Source organism: Lichenostomus cassidix, chromosome 3 (assembly GCF_008360975.1).
Source record: "Lichenostomus cassidix isolate B80296 chromosome 3, HeHo_3.0, whole genome shotgun sequence".
In the NCBI taxonomy this organism is placed as follows: Eukaryota; Metazoa; Chordata; class Aves; order Passeriformes; family Meliphagidae; genus Lichenostomus; species Lichenostomus cassidix.
The window spans coordinates 63667669-63695548 of record NC_139483.1 but is presented as its reverse complement, the minus strand read 5'-3'; the positions used below and the strand labels follow the sequence as shown (position 1 = coordinate 63695548).

Sequence of the window (27880 nt, the reverse complement as noted above, 5' to 3'; positions counted from 1 at the left end):
ATTCTCTGAAAAATCGAGGAGGTATATTGTATGGCAACAACAAAATACTTCCTGTTCCAGCCCTAGCTAAGGGAGATAGAAACCAGAAGCTGGACACTTGTAAATAAGCAAGATCATGCAATCTGCATCCAGAGGAGAGCTCTGTGCTGCTGGTGCTGGTTGGCAGTGAGGTCCAGAGAAGAGGAAATAAGTTACTGTTGTTCTGGTTTATTAAGGACCAAAGAGGTGATTCGAATATTCATTGCCCTATCACCTTGCCATTGATCTGACATTGCAGCATATCTGGCATCTGATTAATCAAATATTAAGGAAAGGTTGAAGTAATTAGTTTTAATCAGTGTGGGTTTATGGTGAATACCATTTGTCAAATACATTTATGTCTTTTCTGAGGTGGTTGCTAGTTTAGGGACAGTCTTAAAATTGTGTATTTCAACTCTCAGTCTTTTCAACTTGCTAATACACAACATTTTGATTAAGAATGTAGAATGATACAAAATCAATATTGTACACACATTAGATAGTGTTAAAACTGGCTTAGTGGCAGTTTCTAAACCTAAATGTGTTCTTTGAGCACACAGGATGATGAATTGCGTGCTATTTTACATTATTATCAGTGGATGTAAAAGAAGAGAGAAAATTATTCCACATAAAATTTGCAGATGACACAAAGTTAAAGGGGTGTGATAACAGTGAAGAGAACAAGCTGTTGTACAGAGTGGTCTGCTCTGATTGCTGTGGACAAAATGCAAGAAAGCAGCAGGAGTTTGTATGAAGACAAGTAAAAGGACTACATATAGGAGTAAATACCATGGACCATGCTGATAGAATTGTTGGCTCTGTCCTAGAAAGCAGTATCAGAAAAGGTTGTGACATTGTGTATGGAATTAGCAGGGTATGACCTCTACTGTGAGTGTGTGGTGCAAAAGGAATAATGACATTTTTGCTATGTGAACAAGGGAATACTGAGGAGGTCTTGGTTAAGGTATGACTGGCTTTGGAACACCCTCTCATTCATTGTTCAAGATTGAATAATAGGCATAAACTAGAGAAGTTTTAAGTAACAGCAACAAGAGTGCTAAAAGAAAGAATGTTTTATAGTGGCAGGCTGAAGAAGCTTGGCCTGTTTAATTAAACAAAAATAAGATTAGAGGGTGACTTGATAGAATTTTGTATATGTTAAACAAAAATTTGTAGGGTGAAAGCTGATGCTACACAAATTCCTCATCAAAATAATAGACATAGATTTTAGTAATTAGGTAATTAATCTCTGGAGCAACTTAATGTCAAGACTCTCAAGTCTCTCCATTGCTGAACAGTGGACAGTACTGGATGCCTTTATAAAATATGTGCTCTGATTCAAACAGACATTAATTTTGAGAGGTCCTGTGTTCCGTCTTATGCTGGAGGTCAACGTTAATGGATATGTGGATCCCTGATGACATTATAGCTTATTATATCTATGTTCTTTTGTTGGAACTTACACAGAGCTCAACCTAGTCAAATGCAAATGCAAATGCAAAAAAAAAAAAAAAGAGAGAGAGAAAGAGACAAAAAGAGAATGAATACCTGCAATAATTGTATTAGTTTTAATTTTCTTTTCAAATATGTTAGCTGTCACTGTAACAGACAGCTTCACTGAAAAAACTTTTGTTTGCAAAAACCAATTCTGCAGTAGCTTCCCAACCAGAAGTAGCTTAGCCAGGATGCCAGGTCGTGCTGAGCACAACTAGTTACAGGCTCAGCCAGCTGCTGGTCCCTCATAAAGCTCTTCTGAGAAACTGTTTTTTCTTCAATGTATTTTGAGCTTTATTTCTGATTTATCTGCTAAACTTGCAGTTTGTAGCTAAATTTTTTTCTTTTTCCCGTTTTTAACTTCTTTTCATACAGCAGGTAGCTGACAAAAGCCACAATATGACCTGGTGGTAGAAAGTTGAAACTACAAAAATTCATTCTAGACATAAGGTTCAAATAAGCTTTCCTTGAAACAACTTAATTAGGAATTTGATGGATTCCCATTCCCTGAAGTCAATTAAAACTGGATACCCTTATAAAAGAGAGTTTTGTGCAAAAAGTGCTGATTTCAGTTCTAGAGTTGCTCTGTAGAATGTTTTGGTGTTTGATATCCCAGGTTAGATTGCATAAATGGGTTGTTTCCATTTTAATTATAATACCACAGCATGAAAAGTATCAAGCTGTGTATTTTACTAAATACTGTACTGCTTGAGTTAGCTGTTTGATGTGAAGCTGCCTGAATGCTAGAATTGGTGTCAAAGGAATTTCTTTGGAAAAAATTAAGAAACTCAAACAGATTTCTTAAGGAAGAAACAGATAAGAATTATGAAAAAACAAGCAGCGGTTGCTTTTTGTCTTGTCTATGTCTATGCTGTGTTGGTTTACTCTTCCCAAAAGTGATCTAAGCATTAAATATTATATTAAATATTATATTAAAAGTTCTGAGAATGTAAGTGCAGTGAGATGGGTTTGAGGGGATTCACTTAGGAGGAAGCCAGTGAAATCTGAGGTACGAAACTCTGGAGTTAGTAGATGTACGAAGAAGGTTTTTTTTCCTCTGCAAGTTTCTTCTCAAATTGTGAACCTTGCATACTTTAGGTATGAAATTACATGTGATTTTTGTTTGCTTGATAATGAAACAAAAAAGCACTTACCCTGGCAGTCTGTGTTGCCATTTTTTCCAGGGTATTCACAATGACAAGAAAAATGTTTGGCTGCTGAGACTTTCAGCCTGACTCAGATTTCACTTTAAAGAATCTGGTTTTCTCTGTGTCCTTTTTTAATTGGTTGAAGTAAAAAAAATAAAGACATAATATCAGGTTCACATCTAGTGAGACTGGACATGCCATCATTGAATTTTGTCAGTGTAAATCTCTTCCACAAGTTAGGTTCTGACCCCAGTACCTTTATAGTTGTGAGAAAAAAATTGCCTGTAAAATCCCACATGTGTAGATCACAATTGTAACTGTCATAATTATATGGCAAAATAGAATCAGAATGGCTTGGGTTGGAAGGGACCTTTAAAGCTCACCCAGTCCAACCCTCCTGCAATGAGCAGGGTCATCTTCAACTAGATCCAGTTGCTCAGAGCCACTTCCAACCTGACTTTGAATGTTACCAGGGATGAAGCTTGTACCACCTTTCTGGGTAACCTGTTCAGGGTTTCACCACCCTCATCGTAAAAACTTTCTTCCTTATATTTAGTGTGAATCTCCCCCATTTCAGTTTAAAACCATTATCCCTTGTGCTATCTCAACAGACCAGTTGTCTGCAGAGCAAGTTCACCAAAGCAGAGGTTTGCTTTTAAAACAAAAACAGTCTTAATTGTATTCAATTTCTGTCCAGCAACAGTGGGAGGAAGATGGAAGAGATTAAAAGAATGGACAAAAGAGGAGGCTGGAGTGAATGGACATAATTTTTAAATGCCTAATGAGCTTCATCCAGTTTGTTGAGAACTATTTCTTCAGTCAGGAGCAAGGGGGAATGGGATTGTGAGGTTCAGCCTAAGCTGTGTCAGCAAAACCTTAGTAGAAAAGCACAAAGATTCAGGAAACTGAAAATCAATATATCGAGGCAATGAAAGCATTTTTATTACAAAGAACCAAAGGGTGTCACACAACAAAAGGTCTGCTGAAAATGGAAAAAAGGAAAGTGTAAGGCTTCAGCTTTCCCAGCTAAAAAATAAATTGCAGTTACAAAGAGTCAGTACAATATACTTTTTGCAGGATAAGAGGGTCTTGCCTACAAGGAGTTAGGAGGGGTGAAACCTCCAGCACTGGAAGGCACTTTCCACTGGGTTTTCTTGCTGAAACTATTTTTCTGTTGCCCCTCAGTTCCTATTCTGCTTCTCACATAAAGGAAGGCTTTCCGGTAGGTGCTCACTTAATATAGAAAGGAGTCCTTTCCTTGAGATTTTTTGACCTGAACAGACACAACAGTGGAGAGTAAATTGAGGCAGGGAGAGCTGAAGATGTCCATGGGAGGTATGTGGTAGAACTGGAACTAGACATGGTGAAAAAATCCCCCTCTGCCTGCTCTGCCTGATCCCCACTGCAGGGGTAAGACCTCTGGACTAAGGACCATAGTTTCCATCCCACAAGCATATCCTGGAACTGCTTTGTCTGTCTGACCTTGCAGAAATAATCAGACAGGTATTTGCCACAGGGTCAGAAGGTGCAGGGTTGTTTTGGTTTTTTTTTTCACTGCTTGACCTTGGTGTGACACAAGCTCAGCAGACAGTGTGGCCTCAGCATGGTTGCTGCTGCCACTCCTTCCAGGTTCCTGGTGTCATCAGGCACAGGCAGAAGGAGGGCAGAAGTGTCTTAAAGTGAAATATCTTTGCTTCTGTCATTGTGTGAGACTGCACAGAGGTGCAACAAGATGTTCTTCACTCTTGTAGTGGATTGACCTCGTCTGGCTGACTCTTGGTGCCCACCAAGCTGCTCTCTCACTCCTTCACTTCAGCATGACAAGGGGAGAAAGTAAGATAAAAAATACATGGGTTGAGATAAAGGTAGGTAATTGATCCCAGCCAGACCTGGTATCACCCCCAAGGACCCTGCAGACAGGTTGTTCTCATCTTAGCTATTTCTTCCCTTTCTCACAACAGTGCCAATTCCCAGCCATTCTCACTCCCAGACTCTCCTTCTGAAATACAGCAGTGCACCCTCCCAACTGAGTAGTTCAGGAATGCCCTAAACATTCATTAGACTAACCCAAAGATTAAGCAAGCAATTTAGCAAAGATTAAACAAGTGATTACTCTGATGTTTCTCATTGATTTGATCTCTCCCCGTGCTCAGTCAGCAGCTCCTCAGCACCCCAAGCAGTCCCATCTCCATGTTTGGGCATGAAGTGTTTTAAGCAGGTTGTGCAGACCAATTTGTAGGTCTCTTATTGCATAAATCTCTGTGATCTTCATTTTCTCGGAATGTCATCTGTACAGAGATGTAAAATCATTGACCTTTGTGCAAGGTTTGTATTTAAATTAATATTACTGTTGTTATTTCTTCCTTCTCAAAGTCTTGTTGTAGTTTGTTCCACAGTGTAAATTGGATTTTTGATTCTGATCTCTGGCTGTGAAAAGACATTGTTCATTCTGCTATGAATGCTCTTTCTTGAACTGAAATACTCTTCTTGAAGGAGTGGTTTCTGACACCACAGGTCTTGAACTGCTTTAAACTAGAAGATGATAAATTGATAATATGAGTCTTCCTAATATCTGATTTCCATAGTTTGATGAATTTCAATATAGAATGTTTCATTAATATTATATAAGGAAGTAATTTGCAGGCAAATTAAGTGGTTGACACAGGTACTAAATAATAAAAGCATATAAATTAAATTCAAGCACACAATTAATTACAAGATTAATCTGTCTCATCTGGTCCCATGATATCTCTCAAGTATGTCTGCATATTCATAATGATATTAGTTGAGCTTGAATTTTTTTTGTAACAAATATATTTCTATATAACCTTAATATCATACTGATGATATTCTCTACCTCACACAGTTGTACAGTGCACACAGGTAAAGTTTGATACTTCCCAACAGTGTAAACTGTAAACTAGCAAAAAATAGTGTCAGGGTCTGAAATTGCTGTCCTGTTTGAAGGGCCATATCCTGCCCACTGTGCATGCAGTAAGGAAGCTGTAGCAGCAATGTGGCATGACTTGATACCAAAATTTTCTCATTGACTGCTACTGTTTTGTTCAGATAATTTCCCTTGTGAGGCCCTCTGATGTCTGTACAGGCACTTGACCTAGTGATCAGACTTAGGGAACAACAGGGAAATATTCACAAGAGAAAAATCATCCTAATTGATTTCATTTAAAGGGCCATTGTCCTGCCAAATTTGGGTTTGGTGGGTAAAGATATTTTTGCATCTGAAGTCTTCTGTGATATCCTTTCCATCTGTCTTCCCAAGAAAATAAATTGTGACAAAGAACAGAATCTGATGAAGCAGAATGACATCCTGTTTGGTAAGTCATAGTCATGGTATTTCACAAGTATCACCAACTTTTCAGTCTTGTTCTGCATTTCCCTGCTCCTGGCCAGGGCAGGACACTGGGAGGTTTTGACCTACAGCAAAATTTTCATGGGGGGAACAGAGGGATGAGTGCAGTGGCTTAGGAAAGGCCAAGTCACAGTGAGCCCTGTCGTGGCCTGTTGGCTCTACTTAGCTCAGATATAACCATGGGTGATCAATGTGTTCACTGAGCTTTACAAACAGGAGCATTTGACTTATACAAACTAATTTAATTCAAACTCAGTTAAATTTTAGTTTATTCCAGAAGTAAATGAAGGGAGTAAATTAAAAGGTAGTTTATTTTGTTACATCGCTGAAGTATTTAGGTACATTACAGCCCCACATGGCCCTTGTCAGATAACCCCTTCCATACATAAATTAAGCAGTGTTGCTCAAAAGCAATGTGTTAGATAGCTGCAGTCATGCTGCAGGATGGCCCCATGAACATGAGCACTTAGCCCAGAGTGTGTGCTGTGTGTGATAGGTGTGTCACTTGATTCACTTATGCAGCTATGAGAGAATTTCTGACTTTTCTCAACTTGCCTTATTTCTTACTAGGAAGAAAAAAAAAAGCCATCAATGGAAAACGTAATGCATATCATTACAGTGAAATCCGATTTAATGGCTAGCTTCAATTCTGAAAGGCGAGGGAACTGAGAGCTATGACTGGGATTTTATCCTTCAGTTATAACTACAGCCTTAGATGCCTTTCAGAGGGTGATTTCTAGAGAGCAAATGCTATTGAATAGCACAGAAATTCTTCCTAATCTTTTTAATGCTAATGGTAGGTTTATGTGTATATTTTTGTTACAGTAGCAGTCTAAAGCTTTAGAGCAGAATGTCTCAAATGTCATGCTTACACAGAATATGATTTAATCCCTGATTTTTCCTCACACTTTTCATTTCAACTGTCAGACTGACCCCCTGCTCTCTTTGCTACAAGCACAGATGTGAATCATGCTGGGAGGGAAAATAAAATAAACCTGCCAGCTGAAGGTTGTGACCGCACTTGTATACGGCTGGGAGGCAAAAGGTCCTCTGCTGAGGAAAAGCAGCTGGTCTGTGAGGAAACCTCCCTGCACACCAATGGACTTTTTATTCTGGTTTTGAGAAGCCATCCTTTTGGAGAGATGCCTGAGCTGGAGAGGGATCCTCCATGGCTGTCTTCACCAGAGATGAGCTCCATCAGAGAGAGCAGTCAGAGCCTTGTGCAGGCTGGTGGGAGGAGGTGATTGTCCTGTCCTGCTGTGCTCTGGTGTGGCTGCACCTCGAGCACTGTGTAGTTTTGAGCTCCACAGTACAAGAAGGTTATAAAGCTGTAATAGAGCACCCCGGGAAAGGCAATGAAGATGGTGAAGGGCCTTGAGGGGAAGCTGTATGAGGAGCAGCTGAGGTCACTTGTCTGTTCAGCCTGGAGGAGACTGAGGGGAGACCTCATCGCTGTCTACAACTTCCTCATGAGGGGAAGAGGAGGGGCAGACACTGATCTCTTGTTTGTGGTGACCAGTGGCAGGACCCCAGAGAATGGACTGAAGCTGTGCCAGGGGAAGTTTAACTTAGATATTAAGATAACCACTAGATAGATGTTAGTTCTCAACCATTCTGAACCAGAGGGTGGTAGGACACTGGAACAGGCTCCCCAGGGAAGTGGTCCCAGCACCAAGCCTGACAGAGTTCCAGAAGCATTTGGACAATGCTCTCTGGTACATGGTGTGACTCTTGGGGTGTCCTGTGCAGGGCCAGGAGTTGGACTCAGTGATCCTTGTGGGCACCTTCCAACTCGGGATATTCTATGAATCTCTCTGATCAGGATGTTGTGAAGGTGAGCCAATACAGGTGCCACTGGTGAGACACTACATGCAGAACCATCAGGGGGATAATACAGGGGTGCCACTTCCCAGTGTCAGGGATGAGGAGGTTGGCACAGCTGAAGGATAAGGGGAAGAGGAGATTTATGCCTCCTCTGTATCCAGCACTGTCAGGAGAGTAGCATGGTGCTGATTAACTTCCCAGCATATACTGGGAAAGCCACACAAGGCTGATGTCATTTGCTGCAGCTGGAACATAAATTTTGATCCATGTTCTCCTGGTTCAGGAGAGTGGTTTGGCATGCCATGGCCTGTATATGGGAAAGAGATGGCATTTCAGCAGCATGCACTGAGGACACCTTCAGTGGCCTGGTTACAGCCTGCTCATTGCCTTTACATGACTCTATGGTTCAGTGATGGCAAGGCAAAATTGTACCCACTCTGAAAATCTGTTTTACATGATTGACTTTTCTTTTCTTTTTTTTGCATATCTGAATTTTAGATACTACTGTTGTGAATAAATTGCAGTAAAGCAGCCTGGAAGGCAGGGAGCAATGCTCTGGCAAATGTCACTTGGTTTATCTCCTTCAAGAGGACCTTACAGCTCCCTTTTTTTAACAGGTTTCATTTTAATTTAAGTGATTCATCATTCTCATTCTTTAGGCCATCAGTGACTTCAGTCATACATTTGGCACCGCAGCAGGATCCTGTAGGCCAGAAATTTCTGTCTTGACTCTAAAAATCTTCAGCTGGCAACCTCCCAGATCACTTACAATTTATTTATTTTTATTTATTTCAAACACCTTGCAATTCTGAATTCTAATAAAACAGCAAAAATGAGATCAGTGCCCTTATGTTTTTTCAGCTGAGCCTGTTCCATCATTGTGTGGCAGGTCTGTAGTAAATTTACTGTGTTGACAGAGGCAGTCATGCTGTTTCACCAAATTGAAAAGAAGAGAGGAAAGGAGAGATTTATCTTGTAGCCTAAGGGTAAAGCAGTAAACCAGAACCAGCACACTCATACCTAAAAATGAAGAGCTTAGTGTTGTTGGACTTTTCATTTAGCAGGAGTTAAATTCTCTCCCATTGTAATTTCCACTTAAAATAGCTTTTTTCTTTTTAAATTATAAGGAATCAAAATTTAAATGCAGATGCAGAAGTTTGTGCCTCCTGTGTAGTTCTGGCTGTGTATTGAATGACCAACAAAAGCAAGGAGAGAGAGAAGTACTTGCACTCCACCTCCCTGGGAGGCTGGCTTTGCAGTGCCTCCTTTCACCAAGTGCTTCCTTTCCTGCAAGACCCTTCTGTATCTTAGAGGTAGAAAGACAGAGAGGACCTGTTAAAGCACCCCTGAGTTATTGCTGAGTCAGTTCTGGGCACCCAACTCGAAATGCCTTAGAGGGACCTTGTTTTCAGCAAGGATCAGTAGCAGACACAGAAGAAAATTCCACACCTTTGAAGTCGTGTAAGTAGGGCACTCACAATTGATCCAGCTGGGCCAGGAAGGTTGTAGCCTACTGAAAGCTCTCATTTCTGTAGCCCTGGTACTGACCCAAAACAGGATTCACTCTCCAGCTGTGCCTCTGCAATTTCTTTAGAACTGGAGCACCAACTTCTCTTCACCAGCTGGTGACACCATCTCAGTAAAGCAGCCAAACTGACTTGCACTCACACATTCTGCCTCCTGTGGTGTATTAACCATCAGATTAGTGGTAGATCTGTTGGGAGTGTTTTCTGTTCCTCCATAATGAAGTTGTGCCACCCTGAAACTCAGCATACAAGCTTCATAGGCAAGAAAAGGATAGAGAAAGACACTCCCCCAAGGGAGGAAAATCCTGCCCTCTCTGCATTAAAGAACAGTTCAGGAAAAAAATGCATAAAATTTTAATGTCCTTGTGTTTGTCATAATATCCATGAGCAAGCAACTTTGAGCATTACTCCTGCTTGAGGGGCTGCAGAATGAGGTAGCAGCAATACAACTCACACATGGGAAAAAGCAAAAGAAGGTCAGAGCCTTGAAGAGCTGAAGTTGGAATGAGCCACAGGCACATGAGCATCTCTCCTTTGAAGTAGATGGAGATTTGGAAAAGTGTGCAACAGCTTAGTGCTGTCCTTGATGAAATGCTAATGTGGGTATCCTTTGTCTTCCTGCACCAGGAGCGTAATTAAGTGGCCAATATGCAGGGGCCAACTTCAGGACATTTTTAAGGTTTCTTTTACATGCTTCAGGCATGTAGATTATAGAGTTGGAACTTACTGTAAAGAAGGTTCAAATTTATGGGAATTGCATATGTCTACTTGGGGAGAAAATGTGGCCCACAGAAGCAGGGTATGTCAATTCTGGAACAATTTTCAAGAGTTGCAAGGAAAAAAAAAAGTAACTGTCGTGTTCTGAAGTTTTATCCAAGCAAAATCCATGTGGATATATTTGATTTTTAAATTAAACTTTTGCATTAGATATTAAATGCTCTCTAAAATGAAAAATCATTGCTAGAATGAAAAATCATTGTTATTTATTTTGCAGATACACTGATATTAAAAAAATAGAAAAAACTTCTACCTCTTGTAATAATTAAATTAGTAGTTTTAGTTCTCCAAAAGCCAGCTGTGATATTCATAGGCGCATTTTTGCACATTCAGTATTCATACCTGTCTTTTTTTGACCTCTAGTTTTATAAGTAAACTAGAATTCTTTTAGTTGCCTAATTGTAGATGTACAGTCAGTACTCACAAATGCATACGCTTAGAGTTATGAATTTTAAGGGGACAGAAATTCAGAAACAATTTTTGCCACTTTCGGTAGCATCAGGAAAAATCTGAAATCATCCATCATACTGACTCACATACATACTATTTTCTAGGAACTCCAAGCCCATACTTCTGTGTTTCTGACAACACTGAATTAAGTTACAGTAGCATCTATCACTTGAGGAATCTTGAGTCATTTAAACTTGTTTTCCATCAGACCATTCAATCAAGATTGGCTTATCAGTGGCAGGGGTATAGCAGGAGCTGTAGTGCTTTTCATCTCCTCCTTTATCAACTGTCTCTCAATAGCTGTAAGAGTCCATAAACCCCCATCAGTTTAAACTGTATTAGCACTGTACAGTAATGGCAGGAGAGCAATAAGAAGTGATGTTGTACTTCTTTGGGCACTAGTGAGCTATTTTTCTTGATGCTGGGAATCATCCCGGTTTATTACTGTAGGCTCTCAGCTCCTCTGAGAAAACTGGGAGCTAATGATGATCTTAACTGAACTGAAACTTTAAAACTCTTTCCCATACTATCTAAAGATATTCGTCACTGTATTTATAATGTCCTGAGCCTTAGGCATGAAAACCACTGCAAGTGAGATGAGCTAATGAAATTTGACAGTGAGTTTCTTTTCTACAAGAGATAGAGATCAGTCCCTCCACATCCTTGTTTCTTTCAACAGCTGAAAGCTCAGACTGGTGCATTTAAAAGAAAGTAAAGATAAATATCTATCTCAAAACCACATCTATTTGTGTGCTTTATTCTTGAATCATAAAAATAACTGATCGGCAGCCCAATGACTGCCTAGATTTCATAGGCAAAAATGTGGTATTTTCAGTAGCTGTCACATGGATTTCTAGCCTGAAAAATTACAGCTCACTCTTAATATATAATTGAGTCTCTTACTCTATTTCTAAGACTGGAAATATCACTTGTGAATTAATTTCTAGATAATGATGGAAGAAGTACTTGTTTAAAAGTACCATATTCTGCTTGTGACTAGTTTTGTAAGCTCTCCTATGGAGAGTTAATTCTGTCATTTATTATTCCAATCTAGATCAAATATTTACATATTTATATATTGATATACCTTAATTTCTCTAGTCTACTTGGGTAGACAGTGGAATTTATAAAAATTTATGAGCTGCAGCTAGCTTCAGTCAATTTATTTGACTAAAATAACCAGAAATACAATCCTTTTATCACATGATCATCTATAATTGTACTTTTGATTCCATCAGAAAGATTGAAATATTTTCAGTCTATCCAGTATAGGCTGAGAAGTTGCCGAGAATTGTATATGGAGAGTCCATCATTCTTAAAGAGAAAAAACCTCTGGGGCTCCAAGTCTGGTGATTTTTACCTGAAAAAGAGCCAGGAAATTGCTGATTGGAAAGCAGATGTCTGTTTCAAAACCTAGGCAGGTTTTTAGGACAAGCATATTTTCTTTTTCTTTGTTGGCTCGCTGGTAGGATGAAGCTGACTATAAACAAATTGCACCAACACACACACCCTGCCTCCAATTTGCCTATAATGATTTAGCACTGGACTCCATCAAGATAATAGCATGGAAGTTTTGTCACCATGCTTTCCTTTGCTATTTTTAAACGTTTATCTTATTCAATAATAATAATAATTAAAAAAGGAGTGCACTTAGTGTCAGTGCAGCAGATTGAGCAGTATATAGCTAACTATTAAGTGCAGGGATATGTTTTATCTGTGTAAGAATAATCTTTAAAAAATTCCAGTTACTAAAGTGTTGTAAAACACACATATCTATGAGCATGTTTGTGTATCTGTGTGTGAAGTTTGGCTATAAGCTTATGATAAATTAAACCCATTTTCAAGAATTGCTGTAATTGGCAATATACCAGATTTGGGAAATTTATTAGGTAAAAGCTCATCTTAAGAAACTGCTTCAGAGACTCCCAAGGCTTGCTGAATGTGATTCTGCTTTGTTTTCATCTGAAGTCAACAATCTGGGCTAGTCCCTCAAGCTATCACTGAAAAGCAGCAGAGTCTGAATCAGGCACAGCTTTGAGGCAGATATACCTACACTTTGATTTTTAGTGATCTTCCCAAAAGGCTCTTAAAATTCAAGCCCAGTTGTATTTGAATACAAATTACAACCTTAATGCCTTGAATAGAAAAGCCTCAAAGCAACTAGGAAAGCCAAAAAACCACAAAGGATAAGAAACATGGGCAGCTCTCCCCATGCCCAGAACGTCCTTCCAGCCAAGGCAGCGGCTGCTGGGGCTTCTTCAACTCTTGGGAAGTGCTGGCTGCATGTCCAGGTCTGGCTGTCCCTGGCTGCCCCTCAGGGTTGTCCCTTGCATACTGCAGTGAGGTTCTGGGCTCTGCTGAGGAAAGAAGCTGTGGAGCTTGATCCAGAGCTGCAGTGTGAGTGAAGAGTTGCTGGGGAGGTGGAAAGAGGGGATGATGAGAGCAAGAAGGCGCAGAGCTCCCCTCCTACCCCCAGCTTAAGGCACAGAGAATTTCTTTGGAGCATCAGTGGGAACTTGAGGTACTCTGCAACTCACTGTGTGGAAAACCCACCCTTTGTGCTGAGACCCAGTACAAAGCATATACATCATTTAAATGCAATGAAGATTTCAAAATAATGACTCAGTAGGAATTAAGTGATGGACAGGCTTGCTGCTGCGTGGGTTTCACTCTCTGATTTGTAGGTTAATATTAGTGTTGTTCATATTCTAATGCAGTGTGTGGCTTTAGCTGGGATTCAGACTTTGGTATTTCACTGTTCAGCAATGGCTTGATATCTACATTCTGAAAATATTTTACATTGGTTTGCTCTTCCTTGCCAGAAATATTAAAAATGTCTTTTATTTAGACCTACAAATCCACTATATTTTCTTGAGACATCATCTAGAATGATTGCAGAGAATGTAGGCTGTGGGAGTAGTTGACCAATAGAATAGCATGGCAGATCAGCCCGTGGTATTATTATCAGTATATGTGTTGGGAGACTTGGTTGCTATTAGTGCTGTGAATATTTTAATTATAGAATATTGGGACTGCTTCTGTAAATTGCTCTAAAGCAGTGTGCAGCAGCTTTGATGCATTAACTGAAGATATTTACTGCAACCCTTACCCTGCTGAGATGCAGAGAGGAGGGATGGATTGCATGTGCCAGCTTGTAGAATTTCTCTTCTGTGTAACAGACATGTCTGAATAAGGGGAAAATAAGAAAAGATAAGTTTCCATTCAAAGTTAAGGTAGAATCTTGATCTCTGGGTGCAATCAATTTCAGAGCAATGCAGGACTAATAGGAGATTTCATATGCTTCAAAGCTATTAGAAAATCTGCAGCTTTAGCTTTCAGTGAGAGCTCAGTTGATTGTGCAGAACAAATCTTGTTAATTTATTCTTTCACAAGCTGCCTATGTCAGTGTTAAGTGCGAACCACAAAATATGGAAGTAATGTCCGTGTCCTCATTAAGCAGCTATTCAAATGGGGAACTTAGGCTGCAGTGAAAACAGTCACATTCCATGGTGGTGATGGGAGTTAGTATTTGTGATTTTGGCATGTGCTGCTCCTGTTTCTTCTATGGTAATATGTGTCAAAATTTCTACCAGACAAGTAGAATCTTAAAATAAGATTCCACATCCACCTGTAAGCATTTAAATGAATTTAACTGGATTCTTATAGGGGCATAACTTCCGCTCACTTTGAATCAATGTGAAGTTTTTAAGACCTTGTTTTATTTTTCCTCACGCTTTTATAGAAATGCAGTAAAATGCACTCAAGTGAAGAAGCTTGGCAGAATCACAGTGCTGTGACAGACATCATCAACTTTGCTGTGGCATAGCAGTTGTCAGTCTCTGAATGAAGTGTATCTGTTTTCCCTGGTTTTAAATACACGCTTGGAACATTTGGAGCGATGACTTTGTGTGGCAGTCATTACTATCCCGGAGAAAGCATGCTCCTGCCTGCAGGCCCTTTCTAACAGTGCCTCAAAGCAGCCTTTACAGATGTGGTCCTCTAGTGAAATCTTGGCTCAGGAAACAGACTGCCAATCTCTTGTCTGCTGGAGCCTGTGGCATGCTGAAGGATTAACACACCTCATGCTAGAGATTAAAAGTAGTGGTAGCTTCTGTTCTTTACCATCTGAGACACCATGAAACTGATGCAGTGGGGACTTATCAGTGGAAAGATACCAAATAAAGTACAAAAGAGAGGAGGGAAAGCAGTTAAATTAAACTGACATGGAGAGTTCTTTAAAACAGGATTTAATGTCAGTTAAGTAGGCCTGAATGTTTAAATCGCTTGGCCACCCTCTGCATGTCACTGATTCTCCAGCACAGCAGCTGTGACTGTGTGGCTCCTTCTGAATGTTGCACTGCCTCGATTTTGTGTTGTGAGTAGTCTTTCTGTATTCTGGGGAGGACATGGGAATGAGCTAGTATTCAGAGCTAAATGTTTTAACTTTGTGAAAAGTAATTACAGGAGAACCTGCAGATAGCTGTTTAGTACACTTTAATATGCCAGTGTGCATGTGATAGGAACCAAGCACTAGCTTCAGAGTTTTTTGATATGAGAATGTCTGCCTTCAGAAGTTTGGCTTTGTCATGGCTGATAAAAAAGGAGAAACTCAAGTGACAGAAATTTCCATATGCCTGGAGGAGCAAGTAAAAAGGATGCACGGCAGCTACCAGCCCAGACATTTAAACAGAATTAAATGGCTCCCAACGTAAAGATGAGGCTTTGTCTTCTCACTCCACTTCTAAAGAGATGATAAAGAACTATTTTTTAATTTCTGTTAGGATACCATGAAAAACCCACATAGCAGCATGACTGGAGGTTTAGGAGTAATTCTGACCTACTTCTCACTTCAAAATACTCATCTGATTCTAGGTTAATGGTTAGACTAGATGACCTTTTCCAACCTAAATGATTCAATGATTCTATGCATTTATGAAATCAAAGCTTAGCTACAAGCTGAACATCTTCCCCTGTTTTAACTTGGTTTGAGAATGTACTGTTGGTGTCAGTGAGGGAAAATGGGATTTTTGAAGATTTACTTTATTTTGATTTAAATAGAATACAAGTAGAGAAATAGAATAGCACTCAGCTAAAGAGAAATTGTATCCTGAAAGGCAGAAACCCTCACTTTCATAAAGCTTTTTGTGGTGAGACTCTTCTTTTGGTGTTCTGTTTGAAGGCCCTCAAACTACACAGCCTTTCTTCAAGATATGAATGAATGTTGCTTCCTCAGTGAATGAATGTGCTACTGAAGCCAGCATGATAGAACAAAGACTTAGGGAAGAAATCATCCTTTGTGCCAGTCTTTGAGTGGTGGAATATATGAAAAGCAACACAGAAAGTGTTGCAGATAGGAGCCATGTTGCATATTTCAACAGTATTGTGATTTTTGGGGAAGATACTTACGAATGCCAGAGATGACAGCACTGAGTTAGTTCCTTCTCATTTGTCTAATGGTTTTCCACAGCCATTGAAATCTTCTTTTCAGTATTTGCTTGCTCCTTCTTCTTAAAAAAGAGTGAGTATGTTATTATTCTTATCCATGTATTAAAGGCTCAGGAGTTAAGACTCTTGTATTATTAGATCATGGTTTCCAGTAAAAATATTAAATACAGTTAACATTACCAGCATTTTTTTGTAAAATTCAGGCATCTTGTTTATTACGTTAATCAAAAAGTTATGGTTTTCTGTGTTGCTGCTGACATTGTCGCCAATTTAAACAAGTAAATTAAGATTTGTTTACACTTTTTTTTTTTTTGTTTGGAGAGAGACGAGTTGTTCTCTTCCATTCAACCAAGGCAAAAATGAGCATTTTATTGATCTTGTGATGTTCTTTCTCTTACTTTTTTTTCATTCCATCTGTCTTCCATGATAATGGTTAGTGTGTCACAACCAAGAGTGGTGAGAGAAGGGGGACACACCAGATCTTCTGTGCCACACATGTGTTCATGTCTGTAATGAACATACCTCTAGGTGTGGCAGGAGAGTTTAATGTGGGCATGAACAGTCTGAGGAGTAGTTCAGTTTTATAAAACAGATCATCTTTGCTTCAAGTCTGAGCATTTCATGGGCATTTGAATTAGTTCTGCTTAAACATCTAACATGCTACTCTTTGCACTGATGAAGTAAAAATAATAGATTTGTATCCTGTGTCATGCATCAACTGTGAAATGTTTAACTAAGTGCTGACTGGAAGAGAAGCACAACAGCTTGATTTCAGAATGAGTTTTCTTACATAATTAGAAATACGAAATGTGTGCAAAAATCAGAAACAAGCAGTATGTATGTACTCAGTTTTGAGAGACAGTGACATTGACAGTACTACTTACACTTGGATTCCTACAAAGTAGTTTTCTCTGTTTTTCTACATTCTGTTTTTGTCCAAAAGACAATTTTTACTCAAAAGCTCTTTCAGGTTAGAGAGATATTACTGATCCAAACTTTACCTACAGACTTGGAGGTGTTTGGGTTCACAGTCTTGATTCTTGTCCATATCTGTGTTTAGTGAACTCCAATTACCCTTTGTGTTCATTGATGACTTCAATAACACAATAGCAAGTGGATTTTTGGACATGTTTTGTAATTAACAGAAGGCATAGAAAGGTATTCTCAATGACTTTTTAAGAATAACACCATAAAATTTGAATTACCTTCCTGGTTTTAAGTTTATGAAATGTAAAATGTGGAAGCTGAGTACAGCCTGTATATGTGTGTGTATCTATATCTATATCATCTATATCTATATCTATCTATATATATATACATGCTGTAGACATTGACTCTAGGGAAAACTGCCACTTGTAGATGTGGTTGAATGACTTGGCAAAGAATCAACTATGAAAAAATATGGCTGTTTTATAAATTGCAAAATAACACTGAGAGAATCAAAATATACACCAGAGAGAGCTACAGCTGTCATACACAGCCTTGAAATTTTCCTGGTATTTTCCAGGTTTTGTTGGTTGGATTTTTACTACAAATATCAGTACTAACTGGATAGGCCTGGTGACCCACCTGAGTATAAAGAGCTGAGTAAAAAAATATGCCTTTTTTAAGACCTCTTCAAACTTCCCACCAGCTTGAAAAACTAATGATTAGTGTGGCTCCCAACAGCTAACAGCCATAGGGCACAAGAAATATGCTATTGTGAAAATCCTTTCCTGAGAGAGGATGTGTTTAGCTTTATGCAAATCTATGTAGGATACAAGATGCTTCTCATCAGAGCAGATGCAGTCCCACCATGAATGTAATACAACGTTCACTCATAGGCATGGTTAAGATTCAGAGACACACCTGCATTCCACGTAAAGCACACAACAGATTTGCAAAAATTTAATTTACTTATGAGATGAAACTCCAAAAATGGCAGTAGGCAAGGGCACACCCCTGCATGGAAACTTAAATACAGGAGAAGGATGGAGGAAACAATATCCACCTAAATGAAGAACCACAAACAAGTGTGCAAGGTTAATATGTGGATTTAAATTGCAGTCACTATTCAAATTTCCTATTCCATGTCAACAGCAGAGCAGCTAACAGCAGAAACTGAGGATCAGTAGTCTAGGTAGCATTTGCATCATGGTCCTGGATGTCACCTCTGCCGAGTGTTTTGTTTCCCATGGTTGTGTTTCACAGTAATGTGAAAGCGGAGGTAGCACTAGTGGAGTCTCGCTGCTTATCCAGCAGTCTCCCATCAAAACTCAGGGTTTAGCACAATAAAGTTTGTTCTTTACTCTGTGTGTCAGGCTGTTTGTCAGTGAGGTATGTTAGCTGAATATAACTAGCCTCCTGTGCTTTCCAGTGTCTGTTTGGTTAAATCACGCCATGACTGACACCATGACACATTAGTGGGAGGATTGTTTATGAGAAAAGGGGAAACAAATTTGACACTTCAGTTTACCAAGTTGTGGGAGCACAGATGCTCATCACTGCCAAACACGCAGAGCCGAGGTCAGGGGAATCTGTCAGGGAAAGCAAAGCAGCCTTGAAGCAATATTTTTTTAAACTGTCTGGCAGAGAACACGCATGAATTACTGTTACAGCTCAGCAGGGTGCTGCCCTCCTTCCTCTGCTCCCTTAGGATTGCCTAGTTCCCTTTCCTCATTCCAGGCTCACATTAGACATTGGCAGAGCATGCTCCTCTCCTTCATGTCTTCCCCTAGGGAGCTCAGCCCCTCTTCTGGGGGCTGGTGACAGCAACACCAGCATTGGGCAGGGCTCAGACTAGATGTCCCCTTTGGATGTCCTTTTTTCAGGTGAAGCTGTGGAGAAGACCTGGTCAGCACAAGAGTACTGACACTTGGGGAACCTGGAAAAACCCTTGAGGGTGATTTTAAAAATACAAATATTCCTGTGTTGTGGCTATAGGAGGTCCTGTGACAAAATTTGGAAAAGGAGAGCTGTTGTCCTCCTTTGGCCTCTGTTGGGCAATGTCATTGGATAATAAATTCTACAAGAAGAGTAAAAGAGATGTAGATATTTGGAGGGAAAAGATCTTTCAGATATGGCAATTTCTTCAGTAAAGAGAAAATTGTAGGAAGACAGAGAATATGCACAAATGGAGAAACTATTTGAGACCTGTGGGGAAAGAGAATGGGGTTGTAATAGGAGAATGCAGAGGACACTGGAGAGGAAAAATAAGAAAAACATATTAAAGCAAGAAGCCAAACCAGAAAATACATTTCTAAGAATCAGGAGACAGGAAAGAGAAAACTGGAACCTCCTGTTCCCATCAAGCAGAAGAAAAAGTAAACAGTGGTAAAGAGAAAATATAAATATATTTGCATAGTAGATGGAAAGAATAGTTTATATGATAAAATGTATATTCACCTTGGTGGTGAAACATGATCCTTTATCTTCTTTTTCTCTGTGACTACTAAGTCTTGAAAGAGCTGTTTTCCACTGTGTCTGAATGATACTCCTGGGTCTTTCTTTTAGGGAGGATTCTCAAAGGGAGCAGTACTGTCTTTTGGTTGATTTAAACTGTCATTTATCCTTTGTGAAATGTGAAATGCAAAATTAAATGGTAGGGATGCACCATCTGCTGTTGTTTAACATGTGAATAAAAGCTACTGTGTTGGCGCAACGTTTACGCCCATGATAAGAGCAGAAATAATGGAAATGTTATGTTGGCTATAGGCCTGCAGGTCCCCTTATTGACTGAAGCATCATGTTTCTTCCATGTCCCAGAAATGCTGAACATGATGCTGGAGGAGGATGAGTATTTTCTCCTTAGTGAGGAGGCTGATTGTTTTATGTCTGTTCTTCTCATTCCTTTCAGGGATCTCTTGCTGTCTGTGGCACTTGGCCAAGTACTCTCCCTCCTTATCTGTGGCATTGGTCTCACAAGCAAGTATTTGTCAGAAGATTTCCATGCCAACACACCTGTTTTTCAGAGCTTCCTCAATTATATCCTTCTATTCTTGGTCTACACGACAACACTAGCCGTCAGACAAGGTAAGTGCCTCTCTGAAACTGTTTTGTAGAGAACAGGGATAAAGTCCTTTGCAGAACAACAACAAGCAATGTGATTTAGACACATATCTCACTAACATTTGTTCCAGATTTACATTACCTAATAATACATATTTGATGAACTGGAAAAAAACCCCAATAAATCTTCATTAGCAAAGAACAAATAATTAGATGTCAAGGATTGGGGTGCTACCTAAAGGCTAAAAGAAATATCAGTACTTTTGAATTCTAATTGGTCTTGCCTTGCTGGGAAATATTAGTGTGCTTTACATCTTAGGCAGACTAAGGAGAGCTCAGATGCAACCAAACGAGAGCTTACTAGTCCTAGTTGCTGATCATGGCAATTCAGTAGTTCATTTATTAGAAAGAAAGAAAGAAATAGCAGCCAATTTCTAGCTATTGGGAAGTAGGAGATGGAGAGATTTTGGGGTGCTCTCTCTCTGGGCTGCTGTGTGGGCAGAGCAGCTTCATGGCCCTAGCACTGCTATGCCACAGGGCCTATGTAATCAATCTGACCTCCAAAATGAGAAATGCATCATAGTATGCTTTGGTACTGTGTGCCTAATGATCCTCTGTTCGACAGTCTGTATATAATATTATATATCTATAATACCTATATATTATATAGAGATATTAGGTATCTATATATTATATACATTCTTTGAGATTTCATGTATAGGTGAAGTGTGGGAGTTGAATGCATTTAAGTACATTTCTCACCCACTCTTTTTTTTGGTAATAATTTTATTTATTCACCTTCACAGAACATGTAGATTAGAAGCTAAATAAAAGAGAAAAAATATCATGTGTTCTACTGACATAAGGAGGGTAGGGCTCTGCTGAGAATAATGACTACAAAATGTATTAGGCCGTGGTACATTTATCAGCATACTGAAATGCTCATGTTTTCTTACAGGAACAATGATTTTTGGATTGTTCTTTGATGTTACATCTTTTAATGTTTTGGGAACAACCCTGAAGCTTAAGTTCTTCACTCATAGTACAATCTCATGATACAATGCTAAAAGTGTTCCGCAGCAGTAAGGACTTCCTTTCCAGGCAAAAAATTAACAGTTAAAAATATACCTCTGTATTCCAGGACAACGCACTTAAGCATCTTACAACATAGGTGTTATAAACGTTGGTTCCCTCTGACATTTTTCAGAGGCAATGAGAGCCAATCTGCAGAAGAAATGTTGGCTCTTATGTAAGGAGAGATTGCTCAGGCAGTGTTTCACTGTCTTGGTATTTCAGTTTGTGTAGGGGGAAACATCACCACATACTTTGCTCTGCCAAAGGTTTAAAATGTGTTATTAGTAGCAGCTTTCTGGAGAACTATGTTTAAAAATAATTATTCTGAGTGTAGGATTGCCTAAATGTTCACAAGTTCTGTCCCAGAAATGTCCTTCTCTGGACAGATTTAGATACTGTGGAAGGCAAGTCCCTATGACTCTTAGATTTTACTTTTTTTGAAAATGCTGGCTTATGAGAGGGTGTACACATATAGATATTCCATGCTGCTGTGCATTATAGAGGCTAATTTAGAATAATGTTTGATGCCTGTTGTATATATGGGCATCTAAAAAATGCTATAAAGCACTCTGCTTTACACATATTTATATATGTATTAAAAAAGTACTTTATAAATAATTTTCTGACTCTGTTTAAAAATTTAGTGGTAGACTAAAGGGAGTTTGTCAGAGCTACCTGTTGTGCCACTAAGATAGATTTGGAAACTAAATGGGAAACTCTTAGGGATATGAGGAAAATATTTTTGGACAAGCGAGGAGGGCTGGACAAGGTGTTTGAACAGGCCTGTGGTTGAACACAGTCTGTATGAACAATCAGAGCACATGTAAAGCGTATCAATGGAATTGTCTGGAAAAGGACCTGTCAAAAAAAAAGAAAACCCCCAAAAAAATGGTTTTGTTAAAAAAAAAGCAAAACAAAATTGGCTACAGAAGCCATAAAAGCAGTGATCAAGGCATTCAGCATAAAATTCCTGCTGGATGGTATAGCACTGCAAAAGCTATTTATTTATTCAGCATTTAATGTTGCCAGCTGACTGAGCCTGACATTGTCTTTTTGCTTGTATATTTATTCAAATCCATTATCTGTGTTTGTTCCATTAAGGCAGTTTCTCTAGCAGCTCTAATAGTTTGGCTTTGTTAACAGATGGAAACCACATAATATTAATTTTATATGGGATGATTCTGTTCTGAATGCTGACATCATCAGATGGCTTTTTTTCCCCCCAAGCATAATTCTTCTGCTCTCTATGCAAGATTGAAAATTTTTTTAATCTTTCTCTTTCAGAAATCAAGCCATCATAAGTAGATTACTTGTAAAAATTAACTGTATCCCTTTGTCTTTTTCTTTCCTTGCTTTCTTAGTCCTAGGATTTTTGCAGAAATGTACTGCTTAAGGAAGTGGCCCTTGAGGTAGCCAAAAGAACCCTGAATTCACTGTGGGACTGAAAGCTATAATTTCCTCAGACATAAAGAATTCCTCTTTCTCTAGAAGCTACTTCCAAATTTTGATCTACTCTGGATGCCCTTTGACTTAGCTGTCCCTCACTGTTCATATATACTCCCTGAGTGATAATGAAAAGGTAGAATTTACACTGGTGTCTGAAAATTGTCATTAGCAGATGATTAAAGCTCATGAGCTTTTATGACTAAAGCCTTCTGCAGGGAATGTGCAGTTTTCAACAGCTAAAGTTAGCCCAGCATCAGCAGCTTCCACTAGATTTTTACATTGAGTTGAGACTTTTTTTCCAAAATAATTTTATCCCAGCACTCACTCTAATGGATGCAAAGTTCAGGACTATCACCTTGCAATGAATCCACATCTCATCAGATAGTGTGGGAGAGGCACTGTCCTGCAGGTGTCAGAATCTGAGTGTTTAAAGCTTCATTTCTATGTTTTAAAAAAAGTATTTTCATCATTATTGCAATTTTGTTCTCATGACCAGAAATAAAAAGTCACAAAAGCATTGAAGGAGATCTCTTCTTGTGAGATTTTCCTATGAGCCTTAAAACATGGACACTACTCAGGCACAGGTCATTAAAAAAGGAAAGAATTTTTCTAAACTTGGATTTTTTTGATGGAAAATCCAACCACCCATTCTATCAGGTGAACAAGTGAAACCATGGGTCTGGAATCCAGGAAAAGGATTCCCTTTTTCCTGGATATATTTGGTTGTTGTTTTATTTTTTGGAGGGGGTCTTTTTTTTAATCATATGTAATTTTAGGTTGAAATTATTATAGTGCTAAAGAGGTGAGTGTGGAAGTTCCTTGCAGTTAGGAATGCACAGACTCAGACATGCAGAGATGCCAACAGCCAGTTACCCACAAGTCTGTATCCACCAGAGTGCCCAGTCCAGTGCTCATTAATGCACCAGTGCTTAGGTCTGGATATTATTCTTCAAGAGTCTCCTTTTTATGAGAAATATGCTACAAAATTAATGTCACTAATGCTGCATTATGAGGAAATGAATGTCATTATGTTTTATCTGGCTGACATGCCAAATGTTTAACAGGTAACAAGGACCTCCTCAGTTCTTTCTCTTGAGGTGGCTTCCCCTCATGCCTGTTGTTTTCACAGCCAAAACTTGTATGTGTCCATGGTAACGCCTCTGAAAAGGTTTTAACACATACTATCTCACCTCAGTCTCCTTGTCAGCAGAGGATTCTGTTTAACAAAACCTTGTAGAGATACTTCCACATGTCCTCTGGGCTGTGTGTCGTTGTTAGTCAAGGAAAAGAAAAACCTTGGCTATCAACAAAAAAAAAAAGCCTCAAATAGGTGAAATGTAGCTGTGGGACGCAGAGCTGGTGGAGATTACTTTTAGCACCTTAAAAAGCAGCAAGTGGGAAATTGTCCATAGTGGACCAGAAGGTGTTAATTGCTAAGAGCTAACATGGGTGGAAGCATCAGCAGCTTGCCACTAAAAATAAATTACTTCTAAAAGCCACGTCACATATGCTACAAATGAAAACAACACATCTACCAGACATCATTAAAAACAGAAAAAAAGCCACAAAACTGCTATTTTTTTTGTTATCCTGGAAAACAAGAAATGAGGGAGCAATGGAAGTGTCTCCTGAACAGACGGGAACCATAAAGCCTTAAGGGCCAGGTTCTGTGTGAGTAGGGCTCCACATTGCAAGCTGTTCCTTGAATTTTAGTGCAACAAGTTACTGAGTATTTTCAGCCCACCAGTACCAAGGGATGGCAATAATTTGCTAGTTCAGAAACATTTTTCATGAGTCTCTGTATGTCTGGACGAATTCTGCTTCTAGGCCAACTGATGAGGTTATATCATATGCCAATGGAAATATAGTTTTCCCTACAGTAACTGTAACATCTTAGATCTGACATATAATCAAAGGTGATCTGTGCCCCCAAGTAAGCCAGAGAGTCCTGTGAAACTGGTAAGATTGCAAACCTGTTACTGGCATATAACTTTTTAAGCATTTCTATCTCAGGTTGGTTCATGCCATTAATATCTCAGCCATAAGTAATTTCCTGACGTGTCTGCTATTCAAGTGTGTATTTCCATTTAGACACATGGCACCCCTCCCCAACATTCCTCCTACTTCACCAAAATTGACCAAAACCAGCTATCTGAAGGAAAATAGAGCACTATATAGGATTTGCTTTTTTTCACTGCAGTGTTGATCAGGTATTTATTGAATGATAGAAAGGGTAATTGTCTCTTTTAACTTAATTTCATTCCACTAGTAAAGTTATATTATTACAAAGCTAGTATTATGCATTTAACTTGGGTAGACATAACAGAATTTCTTTTATATCAACACATTTTTTTGTCGATTGCTGGTAAGAACAATGTTGTTTGTCTGGGAAACAAAGAAAATATATAATTTAAGCTGATCAAACTATATTAGATATCATGTACTTTGGACAATATGTGTTGTACCATTGAGATGAAATGTCTTCTGGAAAGGCATCGATCCCATCAGAATTTCCTCTTCACTGAGGATGGCAGAGAATGATTTTGATTAGAAAAGATCTATTCCATCATTGTTCTGTTTCCTAAGCATGCTCATGCCACTGCTGTAAAACAGAGAGCTTGGTTATCCCTCCGGTCAAATAAAATGTTCAAAGCTGCAGCCAACTAGTTTTGTAGTACTATCTGCCTGGGACAGAAGTGGTCCTTGCTCCCTCAAGGCAACAACTCAGCCCACACTGTGGTCTGCAGACACCTGACATTCCAAGAAGCTGTGACGCTGCCCTTGAAGCACAGGGAAAGGCATGTCCAGCTGGCCCATCTTTTCCATTTGACAAAGATATGTAGAGCTAGGACAAGGGGAAATGGCTTTAAACTGAGAGAAAGTATGTTTAGATGCCCCATCCCTGAAAGTATTTGTGTTAGTTTGAAAACAAACCAGTGGGAGATCACAAGTCAGGATTATAAATTTAATAGGAAAATTAAAAATAAGTGCAATGATACAAGAAAAACCACTGACAGAGTCAGATACAACCTGACACCCTACTAGGGTGGTGGTAGCAGTCCAAGTGAAGTAGTTCAGTTGAAGCAATGATCCTGTGGAAGGTCTGGTCTCCCCCTGAGGGTCCAGTGGTAGCTCTTGTCTTCTGGGAACCCAGTAGACAGGGCTGCTTGGGCAGTTCCAGAGCCAGGTTATATCCAGGTGGGAATGCTTGGCTCCTCCCACCTGGGTGGAGCATCTCACAATAGGATGAAATAATTCCATGTGTCAGGCGGTGGGTCCTTGATGCCCCATTGTCTGTTATCAGGGGTGAGTCATAGCAGGTGATAACAGCTAATGACCCACAGCTTGTGGTAATAGAATACTAATACATCTATATTGTAACCTAGGACAGTGTTCCAAGCCAGGTTGGATGGGTCCTGAGCAACCAGGTCTAGTGGAAGGTGTCGCTGCCCATGGCAGGGGTGTTAGAACTGGATGATCTTCAAGATCTTTTCCAACCCAAACCACTCTCTGATTCTGTGATTCTCGCAGCCCTCCCAGTGCACAGGGCCACGCTTAGTCTGGGTTGTAAAAATGAAACACAGCAGCAAGCATGGCTTGGAACCAGTGAAAAATAATGACCTTCAGGTCTTTGGTATTCTCATAGCATCACTGCAGAATCTCCCTGCTGTGTTACACACTGCTGTCTGCAATGCATTTTCTCCTAATTACTCTGGGCTTCTAATTAGGGATGCCAAACTGTGTGGGATATGTTTATTATGAAAATGGTCAGCCAAAGAGTCCTTTTGTTTGGGCTTTGAAAAGCCCTTTTCATATTCAGAGGGAATTCTGTACTTTAGGAAAAATGAAACTAGAATGCTGACTATTTACAGGCACTTCAAATTGCAGAGATCTTTTTCTGTAATGTGCAATTTTCAGTTTTGGATAGCATGCTCAGAGGAGCAAGGATTATGATATGTTATGTATTTGGGATTTGCCTATCACATCATGGACGCCACAGCAAGCTAGCTAGAAAAAAGCAGTATGACTAGAGCCAGATTTCTGTTCAGTTCCATTTACATAATAATTGTGTTAGTGTTTGAATTTTCATTCTACTTTCAATTGAGTTTTTAAAATTTCCTGCTATAAAATGTTGACTGCTGCTGCTGCTGAATGAACCTTCATTATTTTACTCAGTAGGTGATAGCAGTTCGGTGAGGTGTCAAACTTTTCAGGTATGTATAGTTTTCATAGAGGGCTCTGGGATTCTATTCTTTATGATAGTTGCTCATGGAATTTTCCTTCCCAGTCCAATGAAGTCTTCCTGCATTCTTAGCTATAAAACTAAAACAGATGCAATTTCAACACAGTATGATTATTGCACATAGCTACAAAGTCAGGGTAAAAAAAAAAAAAAGACCATGTAGGGGATACAAAGACAGGGTTAAAACCAATAGACTTGACCTCTCTGTCTTTTGTTTTGATTTGTTTAGCTAGCCCTAGCAGAGAGGTTGGATGGTATTTTTTAATTCTCAGGGTTTTTTTTCACTCTCAGCTGTTCTTGTTACACTGACCAGCAGACACATGCTTTCTGCTTTGGCCCTGCTGCTCCTTTCCACCTACGCAAAGGACCAGGCATCTCAGGGCTTAGTCAATTTTTATTTTCGTCAGGTGTGTTTTGCTTTGCCAGCTGTTTAACAAGGTGCAAACAAACACTTAGAGAGAGGAATCCTGGCCCCAAACACAGGGCAAATAAAATGGCAGGTAAAGGCTCAAAAAGCCCCTCAGCTCTTTCTTTCTAGAGTAGTTATTTCTCTCAATGAGCTGCTCCTGATTTTTAAGTTAAGCACATGCTGTCCAAACCCACATCATGCATCCTGTGTTACAAAATATTTTTCCTTTTTTTAATCCTGGCCGAAGTAACGCATTTTGTGTTCTTGCATGGTATCATTGGAATAAATAATGTACATCCCACAGCACACACAAGCTGAAAATTGGAAAGCACTGTTCCTCTAGGATGCAGGTGGCAGCAGTTAAGCATGAGCACTGTATGTCGTGGTTTAATGACGCAAAAATGAATACAATCATGATAACCCCAAAGCAATAAAGGCCAGGCCTAATCAAGCATCTGTACTGTAGCATTCTCTGTAGTAGTACCTCTTGATCCCTGATGCAGCTCATTCAACCCAGAGAGACCTCTTGGTACTAGGTTGCTTTCAAAATCGCTGTGATGTTCAAGGAAATGTCCTTTGTGCCATCAGAGACAAAAGCTGCAAGAGGGCATTGTGTGAAAGGATAGGAACACCTCATTTTTCCTGTGCCTGCTGATGCAGACAAGAGCA

At 39.4% G+C, this 27880-nt stretch overlaps 1 protein-coding gene across 1 annotated transcript in view; it reads left to right on the top strand.

Annotated features, from left to right (window-relative positions):
* Positions 1-27880, top strand: part of SLC35F1 (solute carrier family 35 member F1) — a 224799-nt gene that overhangs the window by 105701 nt on the left and 91218 nt on the right. Inside the window, exon 2 of the mRNA XM_085056100.1 lies at positions 19888-20063. Within this exon, the coding sequence (XP_084912226.1) occupies positions 19888-20063 (176 nt within the window). The remainder of the gene's footprint in view (positions 1-19887; positions 20064-27880) is intronic.